General features: G+C 47.4%; 1 protein-coding gene across 4 annotated transcripts in view; it reads left to right on the top strand.

The window, feature by feature from the left end:
* Nucleotides 1-25,411, top strand: part of LOC144822522 (apoptosis-inducing factor 3-like) — a 545,716-nt gene that overhangs the window by 500,371 nt on the left and 19,934 nt on the right. For all 4 annotated transcript variants that reach the window (XM_078680159.1, XM_078680158.1, XM_078680160.1 and 1 more), the window contains one exon: nt 428-532. In XM_078680159.1, the coding sequence (XP_078536285.1) occupies nt 428-532 (105 nt within the window). The remainder of the gene's footprint in view (nt 1-427; nt 533-25,411) is intronic.

Below are 25,411 nucleotides of genomic sequence, written 5' to 3'. Positions count from 1 at the left end.
TTTACAGTTCCAGCACTGCAACCAGGTGGAAAACAAACAATGGGGGGGGCTTTCAGTGGACACGTAGCAAAAATACATTGAAACCACTACGTTAAACTGCTTTAGACTTTTGTTCTGACAGCGTTTGTAAATGTTCTGCACTCAGCGATGCACAAATATGGTGTCATTTTGTGTATACTATGTGTGACCTAGTCCGAGTCTATGCCTAAGCTATATTCAGTTATGCGTTCTTTACATGGCTACAGACTTGCTCTGTATGTGTGCACCCTTCTTTGCGCATGCGCATGTGTGTGTACGCTTGAATGCTAGGGCAAAAAAGTACACATTTGTAGTACAGTACCCGTTGTCTGGAATATTAGAATTATTTGTAATTCGAGGGACTGCATACTTTCCTGCCACCACCACATTACCATTTTGGTCATTACAGGGATGACATTGTGGTTGCCATTGCCAGTATGAACTTCGACCCCGCAGTGGCCCAGGTTGCCGAAATGCTGCTCTCCGGAAGGAAGATCTCCAGAGAAGAAGCCCAGTGAGTAATACCTCATTTTAACTCTTGCTTGCTGTCAGGCTTAAGGTGTGGCCTTCTTTACATTGGCCATGTTCTTACATCCAGTTATCTGATCTCATTTCCTTCACTTCTGCATAAACAAAGTGAGAGCCACCCCTGCCGGGATACGAACCTGCATGTTTCACCAGTTCATTTCAGCAGCGGGTGCGTAACTTACTGAGCTTTCTCGCCAGTTAAGGATATTTCTTCCATTTTGATGTTTTATATGTGGTTACTTCTGAGCACTTAAGGGAAACACAGATGGCCTGTGACGCAAAAGCATATGCACCGCCTACTGTTTCAGACTTTCCCTGCCTATCGCCTTTTTCTTGGGTTTCTCCAACAGCTCTTTATGCCCTCCAAATGTAGTTGAAGATGCAGCTGCTGGATGTACACGAATCGCTCATTATAGTTTCTTTTCAGAGCACACCATTTCCTATTTTATGGAAATGCACTGACTTGATTTGAACCGAGAACTTCCTTAAGATGTCTGTCACGCAGGACCGTTTTTTGCATGCATCGACAAAACCAATAGCTGTTGTTTTTTAGCAATAAAATACTTTGTTAGGATGAAAATGGAGATGTCTGATTGGTCAGTGGACTAATGCATCCGCTACAAGGACATGCTTCGATTACTTACGGGTAATTACATTACTCCGAGTCCTTCTCGCGCATGGCTTCCTGACTGTATGAGGCCTCCATGCCTCCACCGACACTCTTCCTATTTTAAATGCCCCCTTTACATCCTTTTTTTTTCTTTTTTTTGTAAATCTGTTTATTATTTTTCCCCACAACAATCAACTTACACAATGATCAAGTACATAGATACATGCTCTTTCAGAACTCCTTTAGCCATTGTATGTTACATACAATGGTATATCCGGTAGACTAGGTTAATGCCCCCTTTACATCTTGTATCGTCACAAGCTCCACCAAAAACCAGTTGGCCTGGACTGACAGGGCAGGAGGGAGGGAGTAAGGAAGCCAAGTGAGATACGGACTCTGAGTAATGCAATTACCGGTTAGTAATCGAAGTATTACTTCCTCCTTCCTCTCGCTTGGCTTCCTGACTGTATGAGATGTATCCAAGCTATTAAAAAAGCTAAGACTGCTGAAGAGATGCAGAAACAGATTTTAATACAGAAAAAAACAAGCCCCTGTTACCCCACCATAGACAGTACTTTCAAATCAAAGAGATCTGCCACCACGGGGCACTGAGATACTCTGTAATGCTTAATAAATATAAAAAGAATCGCCCAAGTGGCAGCCCTACAAATTTCATTCAGTGATGCCCCTGACACTCAGCCAGGGTGGCTGCTATTCCCTGAGTAGACCTGCCGTGAACCACTAACGGAGATGGAACACCAAACTGTGAATATGCCAAGGTATTTAGAGAACGGATCTTCTTACTCAAATTCTGAGTGGTAGGTTTGTAACTCTTCCTGGCAGGCCCAAAATTCACAGACAAAGAGTAACTGTGACGAAAGCTCGCTATCCTTTCAAATTAAAACAGCCCTCTGTACACCCAGGGAAAAAAGACTAACGTCCTCCGGTGGCTGAGGTCAGGCCCAGCAAAATAACCTCCTGCTGAGCATGAAAAACAGAATTGACCTTTTGAATAAATCCAGAGCCCGGTCTCAGCACCAGTCGATCCTCGAAGATTTGCAAAAACGGAGCTCTGTAGAAAAGAGAACTAAGTTCACCCAGCCTCCTCCCAGCAGTAATGGCCACAAGAAAAATCCCTTTCAGGGTAAGGGACCAGAGACCAATGAAAGAAAGAGGCTAAAAAAGAGGATAATAAAGAGCCTGTAGGACCATGGGCAAATCCCAGGTAGGGCAAACGGGTGACCATTTTGGATGCTTGTTGGAAACCCCTTTAAACAACTTCTGAACTAAACCATTAGAGTTCACCAGAGTACCCCCAATGGGCTCAAATAGCCCTGATTGTGGCCCATTGCAGCTTCAAAGTGGAAGGAGACAGTCTTAAAGAGATCCCACCTTACAGAAACTGTAGGATCTAGGGAAGAGAAGCGTACAGAGGTGTCCTAGTCGAAGTCTCCTAGCATAAGAGGAAACAAACCGAACAACTCCGAGCCATTAATACAGACCACGCAGTCTCCATCCCATCAAGTGCAAACGAACCAAGGACTTCTCTTGAAGGACCAGTAATATCAGAGGTGAAGGATTTGTAGGTTGCCACCACTCCCTTCCCCTCCTCATCCTTACCAGAAGTGGAAACCAAGAAGAGCGACCCCATCCTAGAGCAACCAGGACTACCTGTGCTCCCTCCTTCCTCAGTCTGAGCAGAAACCCATGGACCAAAGGGAAGGGAGTGAAAGCAAACCGTAGTCCCTGATGCCATGGACAATACAAGGAATCTATCCCCCACGCTAACCACTTCCTCATCCTGGAACAAACACGAGAAAGTAGAGTATTGCGAATAACCCTGGGCAAAGCACTACGCTACGCTCGCGTAGTTTGCAAAGTCTGCGCCACTACGCGAATTGCACGTAGCACAGTGCAAGCACGCATAGCGCAGTGGTCATTTTTTGCTTGCTCGCGGTCCTCAAAGTCATGTTGGCGACCGCGAGCAAGCAAAATGACATCCCAGCGTGACCGGGGAGATCATACTTCTCATTGCGAGTGGTCGCATATGCTCGCGACCGCTCGTGATGAGAAACTACTAGTCCGCATTGAGAAAGCTGCCACTCGAGTAGAAATCTACTTGAGCGGCAGAAAACGACCGATTGCACTGTGCAAGATGCAGTTTGCACTGATTGCACAGTGCCGGATGCTTGTCTGCGCTGTGCAATCAGTGCGAACAGCATTTTGCACAGTGCACTACGCAGTTCGCGTAGCTACGCGTACCTCGGGTAGTGCGAAGTACACTTCGCGTAGCTACACATAGCGCTACCTCGCAAACTACACCTAGGCTTAATTGTGAGCATCTGCAAATAGATTCACCACTGGGCACCCAACCTCTTACAAATCTGGCTGAACAGAGCAGGACAAAGACAAAAAACCTTGGAAGGAGTGAATCACCCTGCTTAACACATCTGCCCGGGAATTGAGAAGACCCTGAATATAAATAACAGTCAGAGACAACAGACGAGACTGGCTCCGATAAAAATGAAGATTCCAATATGGGAGACAGGGACCGGACCTTGGTTCCCTCTGCCTGTTGATGTAGGATTTTGCAGTAAAATTGCCCATCCTGATATGAACAGCTTCGTCCTGAATCCATGGAGAGAAGGTAAGGAAGGCCAAACGAATCGCTTCAAGTTCTCTCCAGTTCGCCAACCTGACTCTGGGAGGAGGTCCATAGACCCTGCACCTGGTGTGAAGCCATCCAAGCCCCCCAATATGCTGGCATCCCTGGTAACAATCACTGGAGGGGTAGGAGATAAGGGGACCCCCTTTAATACATTAAGTGTATCCAACCGCCAGATCACTTCTTACCGAACACATTGTGCTATCAAAAGATGGGGAGTCTTATCCTGTAAGGCAGGATCCCAGGCCTGGAGCCGGTATCGTACAAGGATATCCAGATGGAACCGATCTCAAGACAACAAAAACACAGTGGCTGCCAGATCCCCCCTGAACTTTCAACTAGTCCACAACCCTTGGAGAAAGGGAGCATAGAAGGGCCATAAGTGTGACTGAATCTTCCTGACCCTGCTGTCTGGAAGAGTAACTAATCTTGAGGTCTATGTGAAACCGGGCTCCGATGAAGACCTGATCCTGTGCCGGAACCAACTGTGATTTCTGGGAGTTGATCAGAAACCCATGAGATGTTAACACCCTGATCACCGCGACTAACCGGCTGAACCTGTTGAAAATAAGCCGGCATCCAGACAGGGCTTTACGCAAATGCCTTGCCAATAAAGAAGATCCATCCATGGAGCTGGAACCTTTGTGAACACCCATGGAGCAGACTTCAGCCCAAATGGAGCTACAGAGATCTTGAAAGTGAGCCCCCACCACCTCGAAACTGAGATACTTTTTATGTGAAAGGTAAATAGGAATGTTCAAGTAAGCGTCCTGTAAATAAATGGTAGCCAGAAAGTCTTGCACAAAGACAAGAGAAATAATGACTTGTAAGATTACCATTCAAAAATGCACCATCGCTATCCAGAGATTGAGTCTTTTTAAATTGAGCACAGGACAAATGTCGCCTGATACCTTCTGCACCAAAAACAGAATGGAGTACAACCCCTGCCCTTGTTCCTCCTCTGGAACTGAGATAACGCAGAAAATCCGTCACCCAAGGCCTGCCTCCGAAAAGGGCTTCTGGGAATGGGAGTACTGATGTACAATGAGTCTGGAAGCAGGGAGCTGAAGTAACATTCTGAATGATGTTCAGAACTCACTGATCTGTAATAGAAGCTTTCCACTGAGGGAAAAAGTCCTTGAGTCTTCCTCCTGCAGCCTCCAGGCCCAGAGGTTTGAAATAGTCAGGACCACTGAAAAGAAGGGCTCGTCTGGCTGGACCCAACTTGAGACTTCTCCAACATACGGGGCTGGAATTTGTGCCATTTTGGGGAATAAGATTTAGAATCTGCTTTGCGAAATCCTTAGACTCCCTAGGCCAGGGCTTTAAGGATCTGGCTGAAGAGGACTTGTAGGACAAGGAATGTTTCTTGTTCTTGAATGATCCGTGTCATGTCTTCCAGTTGGTCTCCAAATAGCTTCCTACCCTCAAATGGAAGATTCATCCAGAATTATCTCCCTGACAGATCAGCTTTTCAACCTCGAAGCCAAACCTGTTGGGGGGCCATCACCACAGCGCTAGAAGGGGCAGTGGCTACCTTGATGAGATCAGCCGAGATTTCTTTAAAAAATGTGGACTGTTGTTCCATGTAAACCAGGAGGTCCAAAACATATACTCCCTCCGGCGTCAGTTCAGCAAATAAATCAAAATCCATAACCAAGGGCTTTGAGGTCCACCCTCTCCATGACAAAGCAGGGCAACGCTGTTTCCTCCTCCTGCTTCAGCACCCTCCGCATGCTCCGCAAGATCTACAAGTGGATCCCCACCGAAATGAGAAGAACGGTCACCCAGGCCCTAGTCTGCAGCATGTTGGACTACGGAAACGCCCTCTAAGCAGGAGCCTCGGCCAAACTCCTGAAACGACTTCAATGCATCCAGAACGCCTCTGCACGCCTGATCCTTGACATCCCTTGACGCAGCCACATCACACCCCACCTGAGAGACTTGCACTGGCTCCCCGTCAACAAGATGATAACCTTCAAGCTCCTCACCCACGCACACAAGGCACTCCCAAACACCGGACCAGCGTACCGCAACAGACGACTCAGCTTCTACACCCCACCCCGCCCGCTTCGCTCCGCCAACCTCGCCCTCGCCACAGTCCCCTGCATCCGAAGAGGGACCTCCGGCGGCAGATCGTTCTCCCACCTCACCGCCAAGACCTGGAACACTCTCCCCTTCCACCTACGGCAGACCCAAGACCTGCTGACCTTCAGAAGACACCTCAAGACCTGGCCTTTTGAGCAGTAGCACCTTTCCCCTTTCCCCCAGCGCCTTGAGACCCTCACGAGTAAGTAGTGCGCTTTACAAATGCTATGATTGATGATTGATTGATTGAGGTCAAGGCAGCATAGAAAGCAGCATGCAGGGTCAGGTTAGCAGCCCCAAAACACAGTTTCAGGCTTGCATCAACCTTTTAATCAGTATAGTCTGAGAGTGAATAGTCATCAGGATTCAAACAAGACCTGCCCAGCAAAGGAGCCAAAATAGAGTCCACTTTAATGCTCTGGAGCAACACAGATTCCACCTCTTCCAGTTGATAAGATTTCTGAAAAAACTGTGGAATTTGAAATTGATCTGGCTCCTTCCAGTCTCTGAAAATCTCTGCCTTAATTTTGGGGTGAAATGGAATAGTCACTGGAACCGCATTGGCAAACTGAGGAAACAAACCATCCACATGTTCCTCAACATGGGGATGATTCAACCCCAAATTATCCAGAATGTTCACTAGGGTGGGGCCTAATTCTTCTCTGGAAATAAACTTCTTCACATAGGAGCTAAGTTTTTTGGGCAAAAAAATCAGTCTGAATCTGAAGAAATGTCCAAAGATGACTTTTTCCTGTTGTGAGAAGGTCTGGCAGCCAATGCCCTCACCACCGCCTCATCAATCATGGCCTGCACTTGTCCGGCCGTTAGTCTGTCATCTGCATCTGGACAGTGACTGGAAAAGCTGCTCAGACATTTCCACCTCTAATGAGGGGCAAGAGGAATGCTTCCTCTACTCACATCGCTTTCCCTCCCCATGATAGCAAGCAGAAGTGACAAAAACAGGATTTAAATACAAATACACCTGTAAACCTGACCAATAGGGAAGAAACACAAAGGTCCCTCCAATAAGGCAACAGAGAAGATACCTATGCCCAGGTGCAACAACATAGCTGCAGTACCATAGGGGTGATCCTCTTACCTGCCTATCCTCTTTGACACTGGGCGAGCACATTAATCGCCAGCTGTAGTCATCATGGTCCTTTCCTAAGGGAGGTTCCACACTCTCCAATAGGGACTGTTGACTGCAATCCTGCACTGCTACAAGCTGCCATGCAGTAGCACCACGAACTTTGAAGTGATCCATAAAACGCAGGCACTGCAGGAGGACACACAAGAACCTTCATTACCGAAGCGGCACCTGCCAGAAGCTCTGCTCCAGCCCCCTGGGCCCTGCCCATGAAGAAATCAGCCGGCGTGACTATAAGACTGGAGCGGCGCACCAAAACTCTACTCCAGTCTCCTAGGGCCCTGCTTGTGAAGAAGTCAACCAGAGCATATTGAACAAGCATTTGCAATGCAATAGGTCTCGCACTTACGCAAGACCTTTTACATTGCAAATGGTAGGTATCATGGACAACATGAGAGGGGGAAGGAACGGACAACGGGCGGGCGGGGCGAGAAGGCATGGACAACGGTAGTGCAGGTGGGGGAGTGAAGAAGGCAACAGGAGAACCTCATTATAGAAAATAGTGCTCACATCTAAATAACACGTACTGTGTAACACTCAAAGTAAAGTAGCCAGTCACCATGGGAGGTGACAAATTAATAAGAGACTGTACTAAGGAGGGACTAACAAGCCTATTGATGAATCAGAAGCCAGCATGTAGGACAGACAATGACACAAATCAATGGCAAAGATGGGCGGAGAGTGGTGGGGGCTTCTATTCGCTACTCGTCTACAATAAGTCTCGCAGCTCATGCATGCTGGCTCAGGCTCAACCTGAAATGTTGGAGAGGACACACCGCACCCGCCCATTGTGAAGGCAACAAGAAGAAACCGGAGGGCGTAAGGGGTTGTATTACAATATGGGGAGTGTCGGTGGAGGCGTGGGCGGCCTCATACAGTCAGGAAGCTAAGCAAGGGGGAGGAGGAGGAGGTAATATGTTTACCCCACTTGTCACAGGTTTGAATTCAAAAGCATCCACACAGCTTCTTATTCTTCTAAGGCAGATACAATGAGTAGTACCATTGAGTTGGCTAACAATAAACATGTTATATGGCATCAAGATATCAATTGGTGAACATGCATTTTACAAATGTGTTGTCAGATTATATATCTGAAAAGACTACATTACAATACTGGATCTCTTGTTTTCCCATGACATATGTGGCAAAATGATTATATCATTATTTCTTTGCATCTGGTACTTGCAGTTTTATTTGTTAATTTTAAGAACATGATTACAAGTATGGTGCAGAAAAATAAAAATAATATCCGCCAGTTCAGCAGTTTCACTAGTAAAACCTGCAACAGTCAAGTATTTTATCTCATCTGTCCTGGGCTAAGAGCCTTAGGTACATACGCCAATCCAACCTATCAGCTGGAGCGTGGAAGCATGTGCTATATGTCTGTCTAACAAAAAAACAGTGCCAATACTGATATAGATAATTCAAATAAATCAATATCCATCCAAATCAAGAAAAAAATTCAAGAATGGGAATTGCTACTCAATAGCATTAAAATGCTATTGAGTAGCAATTCCCATTCTTGATTTTTTTTCTTCATTTGGATGGATATTGATTTATTTGAATTATCTATATCAGTATTGGCACTGTTGTTTTGTTAGATAATTATCCGGCTCAGCCATACTGATTAGAGCCAGCCCCCATTTGTTTCTTCCTATATGTCTGTCTAAGCAGTTGGATGGGCTTATGTACCTAAGGCTCTTAGCCTAGGACCGATGAGGTAAAATACCTGACTGTTGTAGGTTTTACTGGTGAATCTGCTGAACTGCCTGATCACTGGTTCAGTATTACACACCGAAATATCCTTTTGTTTTCTTGTTTTTCACAGTTTTGTGTCTATTTACAATTAGCAATAGCCAGTAAGAGATCCTGATGAAAGCCGTGACACTCATATAGGTCAAGAGGCTAAAACATGTCGATCACTTCCTAGTTTATCTGCCTCTAATGTTGGCAGTTACACTACACACCATCTGTTTTTAATCCTAGCACCTGGTAGCAATAAAAAATTAGGTTTAGCAAACCTCGCAGCTAGTTTTAAATGACCTTTGTTAAGGACTGCACTCCAAACACCACACATCACTCTCTCATTGGGTTTTATGAATTCCCTCTTTAAAACATCCCTGAGCTCCTCCCTTGCAGAGAGGGGGTTGTAGCCCGCGTCACGACTAGGCTTGTGACATGAGGAGGTATCCCCAAAATGAAGCATGACATCTCTGGTGTGTGAGGGAAACCGTCCGTAATAGATTAAGAGTTTGCCCCTGCTGGTCCTTAAATCTCCTTAAGCCGGGGGAGTGTTTGGAAGATGTATAGAATCTTAGGGAGAATCGTCATTTTCCGGGCAGCGACACGTACCAGCAAGGAAAGGGGATATCATTTCCAACGTGCCAAGTCAGCCTTCACCCTCCTAGACAAATCTTGATAGTTAAGGATGGTGCCCCTGGTGATAGTCGGGCCAGCTGGAAACCCAAGTAGGGGATAGATCCAAAAACCCATTGGATCATGTGATTCAGGATGAAGTAGGCCTTTACATTGGGTGAGACTGTGAGGTCTAAGACTTGTGATTTAGCAAGATTCATATGGAATCCCGTCACCGCTCTGAAGTGTCTCACCTCATCTACGAAGCTTAGCAGTGCCTCTCGAGGGTTGTCTAGGGAAACAATTCCGTCATCCGCGTATAATGCAATTACATGTTCCTTACCCACAAAGCATACCCCTGTGATATTCTGGTTATCCCTGACCCTCTGGACAAAAGGCTCCATATAGAGCGCAAATAGTAAAGGGGACAAGGGGCACCCCTGCCGCGTGCCACAACATATGGGAAAGTGAGCTGAGCTTCTCCTATTGACGCTGACAGGGGCCTTTGGGTCCCCATAATTGGTAAGAATCCAGGTAAGCCAAAGTGAGCCAGCGTCGCGGCTAAGTAGGACCAGTGAACGTGGTCAAATGCCTTCTCTGCACCGATGGAGAACAGCATAACTTCTCTCTGGGAGCGATTGGTTTTGTCTATGAGATGCAAGATCCATTTGGTGTTTGCGCAATGTCTGTTGGGTATAAAACCTATTTGATCAGCGACCACCAGTCTGGCCATTAAGGGTGTGAGGCGGGCTGCTAGTATACCCGTAAAAAATTAGCATCAACATTTAAGAGGGAGAAGGGTAAATAGGACCTGCATTGCTTTGCCTGGTTTCACTAGGTCCACTATGGAAGCTTCCGTAATTGAGGGAGGAAACGAGGCTGAACTTATGATGGAGTTAAAATACTTTTGTAATGAGAGGAGCTATGGAAGAACAGAAGACCTTGTAAAAGGCCGCCGGGAATCTGTCTGAGCCAAGCGATTTAAGCTGTTTCTGCTTAGAGATCACTCCTCTATTCTTATTGAACCATCTAGTACTGCTGCCTGCTCTTCTGTCAAATTAGTCACTTTGGATTCTCCCAAATTGTTAGCTATGTTAAGGGTGGGAAGAGCCGGACCGAGGGAAAACATGGCGGCCGCAGGCTAGTGCAGTCCGCATGTCCGTCCCCTCTGCCTCCACCCCGCACCGCTCCGTGCCGGCATTTGGATCGGAAATGCAGAAGGAGGTAGTCTGATCACCCCGGGAGAATCGTTGTGGCATTGAGTGGCGAGTTTGCGGTCCGAGAGCTAGTGTCTTCGTGAGCAGGACACCGGCGGCTGCGAGGACGCTGAAAAGCCGATGTGCTTGGATCCGGACACGGCCCCGAGACCCCGCCCCCCCCCCCCCCTACCCCCGCCTTTCTCCCTAGGTGGAAACTAGCAGCCATGGAGCTGCGGTGAGGTCGCAGGGCGGTTGCTTGCGGGCTCCTTGGAGGGCGGACTACCAGAGAAAGAGCAGGGGGGAAAAAGGCCCTGGAACCCCGTCCAACGTTCAAAGGTGGGAAAGCTGTGAAGGGGAAGGAGCCCTGGCGGTTTGTCCCGCTACAGCCGTGGAAGGTGAGAGTGAGGACAAGGAAAAGGAAAAGGTGAAGATACATCTGGATGTCCAGGAGAGGGGTGTGACCCCCAAGCCGAGTTCAAACGTTCCTAAAAGGTTGTCATCCAAGGGTAAAGGCAAAGGGCGCGGAAAGGGCACGAGAGGTAGCGCCCAAAACAGGAGCCCCAGCGGAGAGCGGGAGAAAAACGAGTTAGCACAGTTATTAAGGTTAGAGGGGGACACTGAGGCTGAGTCAGGTTTACTTGTGGATAATTCAGAGGCTGAAGCCTGGTGCAAGGTGTCTAGTAAAAAGAAAAGGGGCAAAAGCAAGCTTTTACAAGGCAGTGCTGCTCGTATCACCCCTGCTCTTCGCTCTTATTTTAAAGTACTGCCCCAGGTATTGGAAATAACCCCGGCACATCTAGGAACCCTGGTGGATTGTTTTGCCCCTGATGTAAATATGGTCAACACAGCACTCGCAGCTCATACAGCTCATGCAGACCCTCTTTTGCTTCCCTCGGTGTCCTCCCCTCTATCTTCCCCCCCTCCTATAAGTTTGCTTAACTCTGCTCAGGATAAGGAGGCTACCAACCCCTCGGCTAAAGCAGACAACGGTGGGCCATTGGAGGATACGGGGGGGTCCGCAATCTGAGGGAGAATCAGGGGAGTCCGGGGAGAGAGAGAGAGAGAGAGAGGGGCCACTGTTTCACTTGAAGCCCTGTTGACAGCCATGAGGGAGGAGATGAGGAGTGATTTTGCGGTTTCAAAGTCAAATCAGAACGACATTAGATTAGCTTGTGAAAACCTCGAGAAGAAGGTAGATGGATTGTTTGAGAGAGCGGAGGAGTTGGAGGGATCAGTGGGATCATTAAAAGCAAACTTGGAGGTAGCGGAGACCAAGATCCAAACCCTACGTAGGGAAGGGGAGGCTATGAGAGAGAAGGTCGAGTCCCTGGAGAATTATTCAAGGAGGAACAATCTTCGGCTTTTGAAGGTCCCAGAAGGGAAAGAGGGGGGTGACATCAAAACCTTTGTGGCCACACTACTGAAGGACTCTCTAAACCTGGACGAGGCAACCGAACTGTTGGCCAATGACATACAGAGGATACATAGAGATCCCTTCCGCCTCAACCCAGGGAGAACCAAACCCAGGAAGATGCTTGTGAATTTCCTCACATACACATTGAAAGAAAAAATTCTGAATTTGGCATTGAAGCCCAAAACACTTAAGGCTACAGATTTCTCTTTTGAAGTTAGATCAGATCTCTCCAAATCCACCTTAGACCGACAGTGGGAGTTGGACCAGAGAATTGATAAGTTTAGAGCGGCCGGGGCCACGGTCCAGATGAGGTTCCCTGTTTTTCTGAGGGTTATGTACAAGAATAAAATGTACAATATACGATCTCCCCTCGAGGCAGACAAATTACTTGGGAAAATGGAAGAGTGTTTGCATGGGGGGAATTGAAGAAAAGAAAAATTTACTTGGTAGCTTAGTAAAGATAAAGGATAATTCTTAGTTTGGCTAAGCCGAATTATGGTCCAGTTTCCGACTCAGTCTAGCTCTTTGATAAGATAACAAATTAGTAACTCCCTTTTCTGTGTTTAAATCTAATAAACCAAAAATAAATTCAAAAAGAGTGTGAAGGAGAAGATAGTTAAGTAATTTAAAAAAGGATTAAAACAAAAAAAATAATAACTGCACCACAGTCTCCACGTTGGGCATAATATGCTTTTATCACTGGTCGTAAGGGGGCGAGGGCTGTCGTTGTGCTTGTCTTTCAGGCAATTTTCCGTTGTTGATTGAGGTGGTTAGTTGGCACTATGGAAGCACAAAACAAAGGGGGGTGGGAGGGAGGGGGTAGTGGGAGGACGTAAAGATGGCCATACATCGGGCGAATGTAAGTAAGGGTTTTCCAGGGGTGGGGTGGGGGGCACAGGGGGGAGGTGGCAAAAATTATAAAATTCCTCAGGAGTCTGTCCTCATAAATGGTAATCCAGTGAAGTGTCCTTTAGTCCTTATTATCGGCAATATGTTTAGGCAGCAGTTGTCTTTTGAAATTCGGGGTTTCCAAGGCAGGAGAGTGGGGGGGGTTGAGAAGGTGAAACCAAGATGACCTCCTTAGCATTTCTATCCTGGAATGTCAATGGCCTGCGTGTGAGGAGCAGAAGGAATAGGATACTACAATATCTGAGAGACTCTCCTGCGCAGGTCATTGTCATTCAGGAGACACACCTACTTAAAGCAGAAGTACATGATATGTTCAAGAATCTGAGGTGGGTGGACAAGGTTATTTGTACTGATCAAAATGCAAATATAAGAGGGATCCTTATAATTTTCAAAAAACAGGCCAAGGCTTAAATTATTGACTACAAAGAGGACCACAGTGGGAGATGGCTCATTACAAAAATCCTATTAAAGGACGTGACATATATCATATTGGGTTATTATGGCCCCAACCAAGATGACCCCTCTTATCTAAAAGCAATTCAGAATCATCTGATTGATTTACAGGACCCTATCATATGGGTAGGGGATTTTAATATAGTCCTTAATCCCAAATTGGATAAGTCGCCCAGATCAAGAGCCCATACGTTATCTAAATCTAGGCAATCTTTGTTGGCTATAATGGATTTGCTGGGGCTTGTTGATGTCTGGAGGGAAAGGTCGGGAAATAGATTGGGGGTCTCATATCAAAATTTCAAATATAAGCATAAGTCAAGGATCGATGATGCTTTTTTCAGTTATTCCTTGAAGGACTCATTGATCGAGCTGCACTATCTCCCCTCACACCTGTCCGATCATTCAGCTATTATGTTCAGTTAAAAAAATTATAAACGGATTGTAACTCCCTCCTGGTCTTTTGACCGTACGATCTTATTAGAGGAAGATGAGAAAGGGTTCTTGCTAGGACAGACGAGGTCCTTTTGGAAGTAAATATGGGATCCGCATCCATAGCAATGGTATGGGATACTCTGAAAGCTTATTTGAGGGGCTGTATAACAAATAGAGTCACTTACAGACGGAGGGTATACCGGGAGTTAATCAAGAATCTTGAGCAAGAGTTGCTTCTCTTAGAGCAAAAACCTGGTCCTGGTATGGCCTCAGCAGAAGACTTAGAAAAGCGGGCTGAGCTGAGAAATCAGCTGGAGAAAATACTACAGGAAAGGGTGGCCAAGAGATGGGGAGCGAGTAAGATCTCTAACTTCGAATTTGGGGAAGCCACCGGGAAGATCTTGGCCTGGAAAGTAAAATCGGACCAGGCAAAAAAACATATTAGGGAAATCAAACTAGAAGGAGACATGGTCCCTAGGACGTCGAATAGGGAGATAGGGGATGCTTTTCAGGAATTTTTCCAAACAATTAATAAGGAGGAGATCAGGAATGACCCAGAGGCCAGGGAGGAGTGGCTAGATAAGGTTTCCTTATCAACTTTGTCAGTAGCACAGAGGGGTCAGTTGGAGAATGAAATATCAGAGGAGGAGGTGGGGGAAGCCATTGGTCATGTAAAGCAAGGTAAAGTGGCGGGCCCTGATGGCCTACCCGGAGAACTGTATTGGGTGTTAAGTACAGTCACAGTTCCATCAATGACGGCCCTTTTCAATAGCATTTTACTGAGAGGTGAGTTCTCCCCCCCCCCCCCCCCCCCCCGAGTCATGGAGTGATGCAACGATCGTTCTGATCCCTAAACCAGGAAAAGATCTGATGGATTGTGGTTCTTATCGACCGATTTCGCTCCTAAATAACGATTATAAGATGTTCACGTCTATCGTAGCATCTAGACTGGGTGGCGAAATCGGTTCGATAATTCACCGGGATCAGAAAGGGTTCATAAAAGGACGCCAGTTGGCAGACCACACCCATGACTTGGTGGGAGCAATTGATATCGCTACCACCTTCGTGCTTCCACTGGCCACTCTCACTCTAGATGCTACCAAAGCCTTTGATGGGGTCAACTGGCCCTATCTGGCCGCGGTAATGAAGAAATTCAGGTTGGGCGAGGTGTTTTGTCGGGTTGTTGAACTTCTGTATAGGAACCCATGGGCCAGACTGTTGGTCAACGGAGCCTTAACAGACCCCTTTATAATTACTAGAGGCACCCCGCTCTCCCCCCTCTTATTTAATTTGTATATTGAGGTGTTTGCCCAAATCCTCAGAGATGATCAAGATATTCCCTCGTTTGTTTTTAGGGGGTGACTCTTTTTGCAGACGATATTCTTATTTATACGTCTGACCCGGATAGATCATTCCCTATAGTAATTAAGAGGGCGGAGGAGTTCGGGTTGATCTCTGGCTATGACATCAACGCCAGTAAAACGGAAATCATGATGTGGAACATCCCTAACTCACAGTTAACCATGGCCTCATCTATGAGATATCTGGGAATACGGATTACCCAAGACATCGGAAATATTGTTCAGACTAATTTAGATCGAGTCTCCAACGAGTGCCGGAAGCTTTTAAGATCCTGGGCCTTTCTTCCTCTGTCTTTACTTGGGAGAACGAATTTAGTTAAGATGTATATTTTGCCAAAATTCACGTTTATTTTTAGTACCATCCCCTTGGCGTTTGAACCCAAAAAGCTGGATAAATTCCAGCGCGAGATTAACTCCTTTGTATGGAACTACAAGGTATCTAGGCTGGCCTGGAAGAAGTTGAGAAGGAGGAGGGAGAAGGGAGGGCTTGCGCTACCAGACTTGTTGTATTATGCATGGGCATTTCAGCTGACATACTCCAGGATGCTTTTGAAAACACCCTCGGGTTCATCTATGGGAGTAATGTGGCTCACTGGTTAGAGGCGGCAGACCCGTAAGCAGAGAACGGCCCGGGACCAGGGTTCAATTCCCGACGCGGCAGGGTCGTGGACCAGGGTCAGCGGACTTGATAATTCTCGCCTCAGTGCCTACTCTAACCAGGGAACACACTCGGCAACTCTGGGCATTAGCTTGCCTCATCTCTACAACGGCCCCCCACAGACGCCGGGGATGCCTGGTTTCACCTTGGAGATACCCAGAAGGGACCATCTCACAGGGAAAACCAGGACGGGTTCCCCAGCGGTCTTCAGCGCCAGGATACTCCATGGAGTCGCAGTGCGCTTTACAAGTACACCCACATTTACATTTCATTTTAATGTACAAGGCCATGTTAGTAGGGGAAGAACTCCCTTTTGATGGATTTCTATTCAAGTATGGGGACCAGAAATTTTTTAAGAAAGTTAGATTAAAGACTCTACCGTTGGCTGCAATTTCTTGGATGCAGATAAGAAAGAAAATAGGTCTTTCTTACTTTTCCAACTTCGCCCCTTTGTGGGATTCCCCGGGGCAGCCACCATGTTTGCAGGATAGTCTTGCAACCCCCTTAAAGGAGGCAGGGATTACTAAATGGGGGGAGTTATTGGCTGAAGGGAGGATAGTGGAATGGGAGGTGCTACGGGATAGGGTTAGCCCAGCCTTATCCAGATTTAAATATATTCAGCTGGATAGCTGGGGTCGAGCCACTGGCAGGAGGGGTGTCCAGCTGGGGAAGGCCAGTAACCTAGAACAACATTTAGTAGAAAGGTTAGAGGGTGTTAAAGAGGTGGCTACTTGGTACTGGAATATAGTTGAGGAGATAGATGGCGAATTTACTCTGCCAGACGAGCTTTGGGGAGAGGAAATAGGAGCGCAATGCGAGGATTTATGGACAAGATCTTTCACTACTCTGTATAAGTCAGTTAAACCAGCTTGGCTGAGGCGAAATCACCTGTTCACAGTCCACCGTGCCTATCTCTCCCCCCTTAAGCTCTCAAAATTCCAGCCAGGAAAGAGGTGTAACAAATGTAACCTTTTGGAAGCATCGGACATACACATGTTTAAGGACTGCCGCGCTATTACGCTCTTTTGGGAGGAAGTAAAAGTCTCGCTGGAATCTATTCTGAGCATAACATTGATCATCTCCCTTCCATTAATAATTTTTGGGTTAGAGCAAAGGGTAACTGGCCAAGCAAAAACTTTCCTCTTTTATGCAGTTCTGTTGGCAAGACGACAAATATGCACACTTTGGGTAGAGGCCACTGCCCCAACACATGCAGGCTGGCTATCGTCATTATATGAAACTTCGAAGGTCGACCTGGCCAGATCTTGCAGCAAACGAAATCTTTCTTTTTGGGACCTGTTGGTAAACTGGAGATAGGAGTTCCGGGTTTTTTGGGGGGTTTTTTTTTCCCTGGGTCCTATGATTATGCCTGCTACACTCCATGGACCTTGGGTCGGTGGTTCCCTTGGATACGAAAATGGGTCCCTCAGGTTGAAACACCTTGATGGAGTAATAATGGGTTCGCTCCTTCTTCTCCCGCTTCCATCTTTATAAGGTTGTCCTCAGCCGCTAAGATAATCGTGTCTGGGTAAGTGAGGGCATAAAAAAAAAATCTGTTTGCCTCACAAGGTAGGACACGCATGGTGGTTGGCATCTTTTTTTTGAAGGAGGATATGGCAAATGAGGACAAAAAAAAAGGGGTGGGAAGAGCCTGCGCGGAAAAAAGGTCTCTGCAAAATTCCCCGAACCTTGCTGCCACATGCCCTTCCCCCTCAACAAGGGCTCCCTCTTCAGTCAGTAAGGAGTCCACCGTGGTGCCTTGACGTTGGGCTATGAGTTTATACGCCCATAATCTCCTAGGTTTATTCCCCTCTATATAAAAGGAGTGTTTGAGGCGGAAATGGAGTATTTTGTGCTGTGTTATGGTTTTTTACGAGGTTTACAACATTTGTTTCCTCCCTCTCCCTTTGTCATGCCATTGTTGGACCGTAACATGGTCCTTATGTTTCTGCTTCATTAGCTTTATTAGAGCTGCTTCATCGCTGCCCTTTACGCCTTCTTACCCTCAAGACAGTGTTTCTTTTTACTTTTACATCTGAAGGACGGGTAAGTCAGCTTCAGGCTGCCATACACCACCACCTTCCCAGGCAAACTGATTCTATGGAGGAGAGCATTCTCCTTACCAAAAGTTGATACCTTTCCACGTCAGTCAAACTATCACCCCATCAGCGTTCTATGCTCCGCCTCACCCCTCTAAGGAGGTGGGACTCCAACTCTTGGACACTAAGAGAATATTACTTCTTTTATATAGATCATGCCAAAGAACACTGTATGGACAGTCTGCTCTTTGGGGTTATCTAGAGTAAAAAAAGGCAGGGTAATGCAAGAGAGCCATCTCTTGCTGGATTGTGCTTTGCACTAACCTCATCACTGTGGCGCGAACTCCGCCGCAGTGCTGACTTTCCAATCGCGGGCGTGATCATGACGGCTCCAGGCCGTCATCAGCACACGCCCACCGTGACTCTTGACGGCCGGGAGCCGTCATGAGCATCGAAGAGGTTAAGTTATGCTAAGCATTGGCTATAAAGCAACCTCTGGAAGATCTGCATGCTCATTCTACCAGTACCAAAGTTGCTTCTACTGCATTAGCATTTGGAGTTCCTGCCATAGACATTTGCCAGGTGATCATGTGGGCCTCCCTCAATATGTTGACAAAGCCCTATTGTCTGGACAGTCAGGTTTGTCGAGGGGATCATTTCGCCCGCTCTGCCCTGCTGGACTTTCTGATTTGAGTTCTGTCACAGGCCCGCATCTATATAGGTACTACTTTGGAATCTACTCAAAAGGTGAGGCATGTGCAGCTAGAAGTCTATCAGAGGAACAATTTTCTTACCATCGGTAATGCTCGTTCTGGTAAAAATCGTCTAGCCGCAGATTCCTCAGTGATCCTCCCAGTTCTGTGATTGGACTCTATCATTTAATAAGTTTCCAAGTCTATGAGTCTGCGCACCAGTTTTCTTCTGGGGCTCTGCATCTGGGGGATATTGACAGTCTCGAAAGCAACTAATGTGAGTGCAGGGTGTGTGTCCTTATAGGCTCCATACGTCATGTCCGGAGTGGAACGCCGTCAGTGTGGAGCCACATGGCACCACCTACAGGCATGCAAAGGTACTGCTGAAACGTTTCCTCATGCAGTCTGACGCCTGGTGAATATTGAAAAGGTGGGGAATCTGAGGCAGGATAGACTCTCTACCAGAAAGAGTGCTACGAAGGTAACTAACTTTTTCTTCTCTCACATATTTCTGATTAAATTAGACACACTTACTAAGGTATACATTGCAGTCTCTTTAAATATTAATTTGGCATTTTGTTAAGGCCTAAATGGCTATTCCAAAAGTGTGTTTCCTGGAATCGCTCTTTTATCTTGCATTATAGAATGCTAGTGGCCTAGTCAAATTCCCGTGCGGCAGAGATGGTGTGCTCCTCTGGCCTTCTTTCCGTCTTGAGAAAGGCTGCAGAAATAGGATTATGAATGCCACTTGCCTACTTGTGAGATATAGTCATCGGACATTACTGCCCTATTGGTTCCAAATGTTTCAGACCATCTCAGGGAATACTTGGAGGAGTAAAATATGACCAAGATGTTTCCAAGCAGATCTTAAGAGCAGGCCTGGATACAGTAAACTCTTGTCTGCAGACTTGTGGGTTCCCCAGTAACCCTGAAATGGCTTTAAGGGTCAAGATCAACAGGGGTTGCTGGTGCTGTGCAGGCAGTGCTAGTGGACACGCCGTATGCTGGTATGTATAAGCCTGTTCGGAGATCATGCCCATTCAGCCTTTGAGAGGTTGAGGGCGCAGAGTTGGGTCTTCGATCCCCAGCCTGGAACTTCAGGCACTACTAGAAATGTCGTGGCCTTTCTAATAGATTCTCCTTTTACCAGCAACAGCCATCCAAGCTGGTCCAGCAGCCCAATCCACTCCTGCAACAGTAATGGGGAGAGGTAGAAAGAAGAGCTGGCAAACGCAGCAGCCCTCCTTCTCTCCCCCAGGCACCACCCGGGAAACAACTTTTGCACCCCCTTAAAAGAGCATGTGCAGCTAGTTGGAGGGAGAGTGTGTTCCTTTCTACATCCCTTTGGAAGGTCATAACTTCAGATGAGTGGGTCATACAGATAGTAAAAAAGGGTATGCCCCTCCCTTCTAACAGTCTCCACCCATAGCCAGCCCCCCTCAGTCTCTTCAGTTGGAGCACCGCTTTTGAATACTGCAGCACGAGGTGGCAGCCTTGCTGCAAAAAGGGAAAGTGGAGGTGGTCACAGAGCAGGAAGTGGAACAGGGGTGCTATTTGCAGGGCTTCCCTGGTCGCTAAAAAGGACAGCTGTGTGGGTTTGATCCAGGACTTCAGGCTCTTGAATGTCTACCATTGCATTACAAATGTTAAAGTGCTGTCCCTGGTTCAAGTACTTCTGACACTGGAAGTGGAAGACTGGATGCTGTCCCTCTGCTTACAGGGTGCATATTTCCACATACCCACCCTGCAGTCATACATGAAGTACTTGCGGGTCGTGGTGGGTTCCATACCTTACCAGTTCCCAGACATCTAGTTTGCTCGAACATCATCGATCAGCACCAAAGTGAGCGAGTGTGGCATATCGGCTGAGGTCGGGGATCCCAGTAATCCTATTACTCGATGATTGACTGATCAAGGCAGGCTTGCTGCAGCTGGTGTTGGACCATCCACAAACTACAGCATCTTTGTTTTTCAACTTGAGATTTCTCATCACCTTGCCCAAGTCTCTCCTACAGCCCTCGTGGTGCCTCCAGTTCATTGGGGGCAGTACTGGACACAGGGTCCTCGAGAGCCTTTCATCCTCGTAAACTTCTCTCCCACAGACTGGAAGCGAAGGCCGGCCCTGCAGGTAAGCAATTTAAGCATAGTCTGCAGGCTGCGTGGGAAGGCATGCGACTTCAAAGCAGGCCGACGTCAGGACCCAGAGTTTTCCTGATATGCCAGTGCCTCTAAAAATGCAAGCATAGCAACTGTCTGATCTCTCGATGCTTCTTAGCGTCCCCTGCAGCTGGGATCAAGTAATTCCCCTGTTAGGCTGAGCAATAAATGGATAGAAGGGTTAGGACGAAGTTAGATTAAACGTGCACCTCAGAGGCGAATGGAGCTGGGCTGTGATCAGTCACATGCCGCGGTAGGTAAGATACTGCTAGAACGGAGTTGAAATATCCCACAAGTCAGCTTGCAATCCGAGGTGGGGCCGTTGATTCTGTATCTGCCGGTCCCGGCTAATCCTCTTTGAGATTAGCTGCAAACCGTTTGATTTTCGGGTGTTTTCTGTCATTTTGCCTCTAACCAGGCCCTGGCTGGAGAACGAGTCAGAAAATGTCCTGGACCCAATTCATGAGGCAACTGCGCCTCCTCGTGTTGTATAATGAAATGACACGCGTTGCGCGCAGAGACGAGTGTTTGTTTCCTTTTTGAGCTCCATCCGTCATAGATTTCAGAGCCCGGGATAGTGTCATTCTGCAGCCCACTCGGGCTCGGGCCATGCTGTTGATACAAATGCACCTGAGCCTACACAGAAGAAAGCATACATAGAACCCTCTCTCTGAGTCCTGGCTGTCTGTTGCGGTGGCCAACTTTACATTATCAATTCGCAGGATAACTCTGGGCGTGGAGGAGGTCAGAAGTCGCTTTTTGGGGGGCTGAGTGTGGGGCAGACTATGCAGGAATATCGTATTTTTGGAGGTTCATTCTATATCCTCCACCTCATAATGAGGCCATATGAAAATATCTAACTCAACCAGATATTGGGTTGTGTAAACCAGTTCGAGTTCACGCCCTGACCCATTTGGGAGGTAAGGACGAGTTAATAACAAGTATTTGCAATGCAATCGGTCTTGCCCTTAGGACCTTATATGCAGGGCTTTAAGTGGGGGAAAAAAACCTGGGGGTGCTCTAAAAGGGTTGTGGCAAATGTCTTAAAGGGGTGTGGCCTACCCGAGTAGGGGTGTGGTCTAAATCAAGATAACTAGAATTATGTGCTTAAGAAAATCATGAAGTCACATCCAGCAAAGGATAATAAAATAGGCAAAAAAGTATATTTATTAAGTATAAGCTATAAAATACCAAACACTTTAAAAAAACATTTGCAAACGTAGAATTTAAAAACCATCTTCACCAAAGGATGTGTTATTAAATTCTGAGTTCAGGCAGAGGCGCAACTAAAGCCAAATTTCGGGGGGCTAAGAAAACATTTCGGGGGGGGGCTGAATCTTTAATCAATAGTCAGAGTGGAGCTCAAGGGGCTCTTAGAAGGGGTGAGACAACAACAATTCTTCATTAATATGCAAATGGTCTTTTAAAGACCTGTGAAGTGCTTGGGTGCGGCTGTGTGTGTGCCCGGGAATCATCTCATCCCGGGCTGCCGCACACGACGGGGGGGGACTGAATCCCTTTGAGTCCAATGAGTGTTGCGCGCCTGAGTTCAGGGTTACCAGATTCCATATGTCTATCTTGCCGTTATGGGAAGATATCAGGTAAACATGTCGCAAAGCATTCCCCATGTTATCCTATGGGCAAGATAGCCTTTCAATGGTGAAAAACGAAATTGGCAGTATTTCACTATCAAAACATGTTACCCACACTAGTAACACCAAACAAAAAACGGGACGTCTGCTCACCTTACCTTTGACCTTTGAGGCCCTAAAATAGAGCCCCCTTTCGAGGCCCTCCAAAAAAAACTGGGGGGGCTCAGCCCTCCACAGACCCCCCCCCACTTAAAGCCCTGCTTATATGTATTTAGCTATGCAGCACATTAGCCTGGGTGCTGAAACATCTACTGTTCTTTAACATAGAGGGAAAGTAAGCACCAAACTGCGTGACACGCCGGATATGGGAACACATGGATAGAAATATTGCCTTTCAACGGGAAATGGTATAGTCCAAAGCTCTGTTTTTAAGCTCTTTGCTGCGGCGCGACTTCGGCCTCAGTACTGGGACATTCCAATCTCGGGCGTGGCTCGGACGGGCCCCGTGCGCACACGCCCATCGTGACTTATGAGGGCCTGGGGCTGTCATAAGCACAGAAGATGTTAATATAAAATCGGGGCCTTCGGTGGTCATATCACTGAAAATACAAGATTTGAAAAAAATATTATTGTCTATGGGTGCTCATGGAAGACAATTTCTATGGACTGGAATCTAGATGATGCTAAATTGATTCTGGTATTTTACTGACTTCTGCTGGTCGTTTTCTATCAAAAAAGCAAAATACAGGCAGTTGCCAGAAAAATTTAAAAAGAGACCCTCAGCAGAAAACAATTCTGGTATTTTACTGACCTCTGCTGGTCGTTTTCTATCAAGACAGTTAAATAGAGGCAGTTGAACAGAAAAAAAAGTCCCCTAAGTGGAAGCAGACAAGTCCTAGGGATGAGCTCCAGAGTCCACAAAGTACATACACATATAAGTATATTATAAGTATATACTAAAGTATATACAAGAGGTCTCGAATACTCGACCTAAAAAGAGACGGGTCACGCCCGCTCACTAGTTCTCGGTGTGAAGCAGCACCTGAATCGGTGTGTGTGTGTGCGCGTGCCTTTCTGTTCTCACCGCTCGAATAGCAAGGCCTCGCAGCCAGCGGCCATCTCTACAGTGGCGACAGCGGACTCTGCAGCATCCTCCTACTCGGCCCCAACTGCCTGCCACTCCTCTGCAGGTGCATAAAAGTCCAAGTCATGTGCTGCGTCCCTAGCCCTCCCCGCAGGGCGCACACTCCGTCCTTATCCGCGGCAAGGCCTGTGCCCTCGGTGCCTCCTGCAAGTGTGAATTGGCCAGCATGTGCACAGAAGATGATCCCCAAAAAGAAGTGCACACCCAAATCATACAAGGCTGCCGGTCGGTCAAACTCAGGCGACACCGCCTCTGCCAGCATAACATACCTCGCAACAAAATCTTCGCGCTTACTCGCTCCCATGAACTTTCTAATGACCGACCAGAACAGATCAAACTCAGCTTTCAGAAACTGTCCACTACACCAAAATACACCCCTCGGCCCATCAAAGTGGATACAGCCACACCCCTCACAAGAGGCAAGCCTAGCTGACCCACCCGTCTGCTTCAGGCAAAGAAAGCCCAAAAGATCAGTGTGGATACCGCGGTCTCTCTCCTCACCCGCTCCATGAATGCCCAGCCAGGTGCATGACCTGCTCGGCGTGCCTTTTAGTCAACCACGTAGCCAAAGTCTGTCGGGGTGGGTGCCTCTTGCCTGCCCCACCCCCGCTGTCATGCCACAACACTCTGCCAAGTAGTGTCAGCACTCTCATGTGATCCTACACCCGCTCCAGACAATGAGACACACATATCCGGCTCAGGTCAAGGTGATGCTGATGGCGAGGACAACAAGTTGCTCATTTTTTCAACACACCATATCAGCACAACCTGTCAAGTCCTTATCGATGGCACCCGACTATTTCGCTCATCGACACAGGCACATCATTAAACAATACCGGCCTATGACATTTCTGCACCTTAGTCCCACGGCCTGATCTCAATCAATCAATCAGGGGAATTGTAAGCGCACTACTCACCCGTGAGGGTCCCAAGGCACTGAGGTGGGGTCGGGGGGTGGTCAGCAGTTCCATATTAGTCGAAGAGCCAGGTCTTCAGCGTCTTCCTGAAGGTGTTCAGGGAGGGGGAGCGTCTGATGTCGGTGGGGAGCTCGTTCCAGGTCTTGGCCACGATGTAGGAGAAGGATCTTCCCCCTGCTCTGGCTCTGCGGATGCGCAGGGTTTTGGCAAGGAGGAGGTTGGTGGAGCGTAGGTGTGTTTGGGCACGTGGAGGGTGATCTACGGCTCACAATGGCACGCATCTTTGGAACGCGACCATTGGTTGGTACCTTCTCCTGTATTGTGTCACATAGTGCCCATTCATGCCCAGCAAAGTTCTTTTTCACCTCTGCGAACTCTGAAACTCTCATGAGGTGTGATACGACTGAACAGCTCCATCTCGTTCACTTCATTGCAGCCCTTGGTGACCCCACAGGAGACATTGACAAGCTTCTCCTTAATTTTCCTCACCTATTTTCCGATCTAGGATGCCTTAAAGGTCCTTTTGTCTCATTCCACATCAACCCCTCAGTCCACCCAGTGGTACTCTGGCACAGCAGTAGCCCCTTTCATCTCCGTCCGGTGGTGGAAGTAGAACTACACAAACCGAAGGAGGCAGGAGTCATTGGAAAAGTTTCTGGACCAACCCCTTGCGCATTCCCTATGGTAGTTACCAACAAATCCAAGCAGCTGAGGTGCATCTGCATAGATTTGTGCTTCCTCAATATGGTGATTAAGAGAGAACAGCAGATATCCCCCTTTAATCAATCAATCAATCAATCATCGCATTTATATAGCGCGCTACTCACCCAGAGGGTCTCAAGGCGCTGGGGGGGTCCGCTACTGCTCGAACAGCGAGGTCTTGAGTAGCTTCCTGAAGGTGAGGTGGTCCTGCGTCAGGCGGAGGTGGGTGGGGAGGGAGTTCCATGTCTTGGCGGCGAGGTAGGAGAAGGACCGTCCCCCTGTGGTGGCTCTTCGGATGCGGGGGACGGCGGCGAGGGCGTGGCTGGTCGAT

This window comes from Lissotriton helveticus, chromosome 3_1 (assembly GCF_964261635.1).
Source record: "Lissotriton helveticus chromosome 3_1, aLisHel1.1, whole genome shotgun sequence".
NCBI lineage: Eukaryota > Metazoa > Chordata > Amphibia > Caudata > Salamandridae > Lissotriton > Lissotriton helveticus.
Note: the sequence above shows the minus strand (reverse complement) of the source record. Positions and strands in the feature narration are given on the sequence as shown.